Source organism: Aphelocoma coerulescens, chromosome 6 (assembly GCF_041296385.1).
Source record: "Aphelocoma coerulescens isolate FSJ_1873_10779 chromosome 6, UR_Acoe_1.0, whole genome shotgun sequence".
Taxonomy (NCBI): Eukaryota; Metazoa; Chordata; class Aves; order Passeriformes; family Corvidae; genus Aphelocoma; species Aphelocoma coerulescens.
In genome coordinates this window covers 12,245,817-12,252,079 of record NC_091020.1, presented here as the reverse complement: position 1 = coordinate 12,252,079, position 6,263 = coordinate 12,245,817, and the positions used below count along the sequence as shown (strand labels likewise).

Sequence of the window (6,263 nt, the reverse complement as noted above, 5' to 3'; positions counted from 1 at the left end):
CCAAGCTGCTAAAGGAATCCAGTCTCTGGAGTACTAGACTCACAGGAGCTGACTGTCATCCCTGTGTGAAAGGACATTAATTTTTTGTTGTGAAGCACTGTAATGGTGTGTATAATGTTAAAACCCTTGTGCAGCTCAATCCAAAAGTGGCTGCATGGATGATGGGTGCACTGGTCCCTACAGAGTGCAGAGTGTAACAGCTCACACACACTTTGTCCCTGTACCCTTCAGCTTTACAGCAAGCTGGAGTGGGTCCCAAATTTGAAAAATGAATGGGGACATTTTGAGATGAAAAACACATGATGTCATGATGTTGCTGTTCTTGAACACCTTCAGCGATAGCTATTAATGGCCTCATTTGACAAATTATTACACTGACTAATTGATTTGCTTCTCTTCTAACATCTAGTCCTTTTCAGTGCTGCAACTGTTGCTCCCTGTAAGTCCCTTATGTCACTCTTGGCTCTCTTAAATGATTTTTCTGGCCTCTCTTTTGGATTAATATGTTGTTCATTATTTCACCTTGGGCTGATAGCACAGACCTTGCTTGTTCTGTACCTGACTTGGATGGGCAGAACTGTCTGGAGGGAAAAAAAAGCTGCCCTAGGAAAGGAAGACTTTGTGCTGAGCTCTTCAGCATGCACTTGTGAGGGAGACTGCTCCGTCTCACGTGGGTGACCTCAGAGTGTGCTGGAGGAGGCTTTGTCCTTTACTGTGAACAGTGGGTGTTGATGCAATGTCTAGTGAAGCCACCAGCATTTTATTTACCGCAGCAAAGCTGATGAGAAATGTGCCATGGATGGGAATAGGAGCAGGGTAACCAAATGGGGAAGACAAGGACTTGTCACCTGGGTGCAGTAAGAGCTGGGATAGTTTGCCTTCAGAGAAGGGTGGTATAGAAGCCTCCTTGCATTGGGGGAGCACCGGGTTTCCCGCAGAGGTCCAGGCCTGCAGTGGAGAGAGAAGGGGAGCTCCCTCAGAGGGCTGAACCAAAGGTGGAACATTTCTTCATTAAATTATTCGCTCTTCATTTGAATTAAAGAAACGTGGATGGGTTGGTGGCAGCAGCGGGGGCTTCGCTGGGAGACACTTTGGCTCTTTGGATGGGCCGAGCCCTCATTATGTGTATTTTGGTGATGGGATGACAATGGAGGTGTGGGAGACGGCTCTGAGTCACCCTCGGAGCTCTGGCGGGGCCGGGCCAGGTGGGTGGGGGTCGCTAAGGGCCGGGGTGGAGGGCTCTTAAGGCACGGAGCGGCCAGTGCCACTCCACCGCCCGCAGACCTCGGCCCGCATGGAGCTCGCCAGTCTGCCCCCGGCCAGCCTCCCCTCCGCCAGCCTGGCCCCCGGGCCCGCCGGTGAGCCGCGCCGGGCGGGCTGGCGGCGGGGGTCTTGGTGCTGGTGGCGGCTGTGTTGGTGGCTGTGTTGGTGGTGGTGGTGGTGGTGGTGTTGGCGGCGTCGGGGCAGGAGGAGCCGCCCGTTCTCGCTGACCGCCGCTCCCCGTTCTCTCCCCGCAGGCGAGCCCTGGGCGCGCCCCGCCGGCCCCGGCTCGGGACGGGAGGGCGGCCGGCGCAAGCGAACCACCTTCAGCAAGGCGCAGCTGGAGCTGCTGGTCCGCGCCTTCGAGAGGGAGCCGTACCCCGGCATCGCCCTGCGAGAGCAGCTCTCCGGCCTCACCGACATCCCCGAGTCCCGGATCCAGGTGAGAGGGGCGGTCCGGGAGGGAGGACGGGCGGGTGGCGGAGCGACTTTCCCGGCGGCCCGGGTTCTCAGTCTCTGCCGGTCCCGCAGGTGTGGTTCCAGAACAGGAGAGCCCGGCAGCTGAACCACAAGAAGAGCGAAGCCGCCGCCTACGCCAGGCCGGGCAAGCCGAAGCCACCCCGGTGCGTTGGCCAGGAGCGGCCCCGGGCGCAGCAGAGCCCGGGGACAGAGCGGAGCCTCCAATGCCCGCAGCCAGGCCTGCCAGGAGGGACCCAGAGTTTCAGTGGTCAGCCGCCATCCTACTCGGGGCAGCTGTACCCAAGGCTCGACATGCATTTCAGGAGCTTGGATAACACATTTGGAGCCCTGGGACAGACCACAGCTGACTTTGGTTTGGACTGTTCGGGAAGAGGGGTCCCACTAGGTGCGGGAAGCATGGGGAATGCCCCTCAGTTCTCGCTCCCTGCGCAGCAGGCACAGGAGTATCCGCACCTGAAGAAATCTTTCCATGAAAGCTTCTACTCAGATGCAGATGTTTTCCAGCCTTGTACAGATCACCAATACCCAGCAGCTAAAGAGAACATGTACCGGAAGCCTGTCTTAAACTACTTCAATGCTAACCAGGGCCTGGGAGTTGAGAACTGTTTGTATGGCAAGTCAAGCACTTCTCCCTTTGGGAAGGGCTCCACTTTCAGTTATGATGGGGGGGAACCTGAGCATGAGCCCGAGCAGATAAGGCACAGTTCACCTCTGCTTGCAGCCAGTAATGCTAGTCCTCCTTTGGTACTTCTAAAGCATGAAGGGGGGTATCAAGGCACACTTGCCACTCCAGTCCCATCTTATGGGCAGCAGTTGCTGGAGACAGTAAATGACTATGACCCTCATTGGCTGGGCATGAGAAATGAAATTCTGGGAACAGGGTTAGATTTGCTGTTTGAGAATCAGCAAAATGCAGAGCAAGGTCAGACAAAAAATTACCTTTCTGCTTTTGGTGGCCAGAATTCACTCTGTCATTTGGGTCACACATGAAACTGGCGGTGGGTGTACTTGCCTAATGAAAAATGAATGTGATTTTTTTGCTCAATTGGCAGTGTTGTCTGAAGTGGCTAGAGGTTTTACAGGTCTAAGTGCAGAGTCCTTGCTCTGAATTTTGTGCTCTGTCTGGAAGGGAAAGAAAGATAAGCCATGGTAGCAAGGGCTACCTGCTGAATCTGAGCTGCCTCCCCACCCCAAGGGACCCTTCACCAGCTGCTTGCAGTATTCCCGCTCTTTGGTTAGGGGCAGCCTCACATTAACCTGCACACACAGACTGATCTTCACAAGTATGTCAGTACTGAAGAGCTTTCTGTGTTCAGACTGTGCTGGATTAATTCTGCCAGGAGATTTAGGACTATGGTGTTGCTTTTGTGGCCTTACTGCACTGAGTTTTGTTTCTATCCTGGTCGTAATTCACTAATTTTAACTTAAAAAATCCTAGATAACAGACTTATTTATAGCTTTTAGTTGAGAAAGCATTAACACAAGAGGGGTACAAGCATGGGAAAAGCAGCCTTGGTGGTGGCAGGGGACATCTCACTGGATGTGTTTGCATTTTAGGTGTGTTCCTGGTAAAGAACACTAATGTTTTTTTTTCCTGGGTACTTAATTTATAGTGTTTTCATTTAAAAATGACCACAGCCTTTTAAAAGGCAATATTTTTGTTCCGTATAATTTCAGATTTTCTTTTGTATAATTTTTTTGCAAATTGTCTTTTTTTAAAAAAATGTAATTTTCTATTTGCCAAATTAAGGTTTTCTACCTTCATGAAGTTGTAGAATTGCACTCAGAGGAGAGAAAAATGTGTTTCATCTTTGCATTTGCACATTGAGCCTATTTTTAGAATTCTCAAGATCCATGGCTGTCTGGAGGACCACAGTAATCATGGAAGGGTTCTTCATGTGTATCTCTGGAGAACTGCCATAGTTGTCTGTTAAAGTAGTATTAGGCCTAGGATGCTGAAAACTCTACATGCAAATCCTTTTTTGTGTTTAAAATGTGGCTCTGGAATATTTTTAAGTATGCTTAGATTGTAAAACATTTGTTATTAACTTAATTATTTTGTTTATAGAACAGGAGAAACAATGAGAATAAAAATCACACACCATTTTTTTATTAATAAAGTTGATATCCCTGAAGAAACTGTCTATGGAGATGTGTACACAAGAAATCCAGAAAATTAGTCCTGACTTTTGTCAGTAATTTTTAGCTGTGGCTGTAACTTTTCTGCCTTGACCTAAAGGATTGGAACAAGCTCATGTATGACAGAAGAGCTACATGGTGTCAGACAATAGCTGCAAGGCACTTTGACCACAGGAAGTTGTATTTGAGACTGAAGGACGAGGAGATGATTGTATTCATGATTGTAAATATGACTCCTTCAGTAAATTTTTGAAAAAAAAAAGCATTAAGTCTTATTTCTTTATTTACATATACCTTCACCCTCATAATACCTGCTTAATGAGAAGTGAGACCTGTTACTAGGCACAGAGAGAACAAGTATCATTTTATCCATGAAAAAGACAAAGAAATTGGTTTAAGTGTGTAGCAAAACAGCCTTTCTTCATAGTGAATTAAAGAGGAAGAGAAAAAAAAAATGCACATGAAAGAATAGCACACACCACTAACCAAAATGATGGGCTTTGGTTCCTCCCTGGAGTCCGTGGGCACCTGGCAGCAGCACGGGGCCTTCCTGTGCCATCCTCCCTGCTGCTCTCACTGTGGTAACCAGCACCTCTTGTCTCGGAGGGGTCTGAGGCAAACAAGGGGAAGGTCTCTGTTACAGGTCTCAAGGGAGGCTGGTCCCTGCTGTGCATCCAGCCATTTCCCCATCACCCTGTAGGCATCCTATTCTGTCAGAGCTGCACCGAGGCAGCTGTTTTTGGTGTTTGGCATTGAGCTGTCAGTCCTGGCTGCTCTGTTAATACTGGGTATTCCATTACGACCCCTTCATTCGGTTTTGAGAACACACTTCCCTTCTTAGCAAACCAACTGTGTGCTGTTTTCAACACTGAAGTCAAATACACTCTGAGTATTTCTCGTGAGCAACTACAAGAAAAAAATCATTTTCCCATTACTGAGCTACCTACTGCTCAGAGCAGAGCTCTTCTGTAAGTTACTGCTTTTCTTTGTTACAAGGTGCTTTTAACGCACATACCCGGCATATATTTCACAAAGAAGAAAAATCTGTGCAGAACACTCAGATGAAATACTCCTGTGACATTCCTGTATACTTTCTGTCCTTGCTATGAGGTGAATGACAGAACACAAACTGAATGCTTATTCAACATGTAGGAGGTACTTCCACAACGATGATATTGTAGCCTCCCCTGGACTTGCATGCCAGCAGCATCTCTGCTGTCATATGAGTAGGTGATGCTGAGGAAGAGCTGGGGCAGGAAACAAATATGTTCGGTACTTGGACTACTCTTCTACTGCCTGTAAAATCTTCTGTTTATAGAAGAAGGGAGGAATTTGCATGCTAAATATTGAAAAATGTATTTTCTTCTACATAACTTGTCAAAGAGATAGTGAGGACCCAAATCCACCAATGTCACTTATGGTCAGCCTGGGCCTACTCCGATGCGGGGTGTCCGGAGCTCCTCATTCTGTTGGAACCTGCAAATCACATTCTTTTCTTCACAGCCACCTCCTCTAGCAGCAGAACAGCGTGAAAGCCACGGCCCCTGCAGCTACAAGTCCAGCTGGAAGCCACCTGCCTGGGGGCAGGATGGAGCCAGCATCACAGAGGGAGCAGTTCACGACCTGGACGCCTCTTTAGCAGCCTTGCCCGTCGCTGGCTCATGCCATAAGGCAAATCACCCCAGACAAGAGGGCTCCTCGCTTCATTAAGCAGGGCCTGCACCTATAATGCGCTTCAGGGTGACTGACCTTCAGGCATGGGCACAGACCTGAGATAAAACAATGACTCACTTCTCACCTAGGGTACCGTGCCCTCTGCATGCCTGGTCATGTCCCTGTGGGTGCGGGGCTTGGTACCTGCAAAATGCCCCCACCTAAGTTGTATTAACCACAGAAGGCGAGGCCATGGTGTTAAGCTGCACCAGGGGAGGTTTAGGTTGGAAATTAGGAAGAATTTCTTCACAGAAAAGGTGTTTAGACGCTGGAGTGGGCTGCCCGGGGAGGTGGTGGAGTCACCGTTCCCGGAGGCTTAAGGGGCCGTGGCACTCAGCGCCAAGGCCTGGCTGTCACGGTGGTCTGCGGTCACAGGCTGGACTCGATGGCCCCGGGGGGCGCAGGGGGTTGAAATTCCAGTTGTTTCTGTGGTTCTGTGATTCCGTCCGTGTTCACTGCACTGAAAAGCCCTTCATAGGCTTTTACCCTATGACTTGTTCGTCCTCCCATAGTCCTTGGCAAGGATTCATGCTTTTATCTTTTCACATTGATTGCTGGGGCCACATCTGACAGCTCATACGGGGACTGCCCCGAACCCGGGGGCAGCTGGAGGTCCCCATGCCCCCTCCGCCCCAGTGCCGTGGGGCCGGCCCCGCCGGGGAGCTACCGCG

General features: G+C 49.8%; 1 protein-coding gene across 1 annotated transcript; it reads left to right on the top strand.

Annotated features, from left to right (window-relative positions):
• The first annotated feature begins 1,289 nt into the window (after positions 1–1,289).
• On the top strand, positions 1,290–4,102 carry LOC138112810 (uncharacterized). The gene is made up of 3 exons (XM_069020394.1): positions 1,290–1,358; positions 1,518–1,702; positions 1,792–4,102. The coding sequence occupies exons 1-3, from the start codon at positions 1,295–1,297 to the stop codon at positions 2,728–2,730; spliced, it is 1,188 nt and encodes a 395-aa protein (XP_068876495.1). The 5' UTR covers positions 1,290–1,294; the 3' UTR covers positions 2,731–4,102.
• The last annotated feature ends 2,161 nt before the right edge of the window (positions 4,103–6,263 follow it).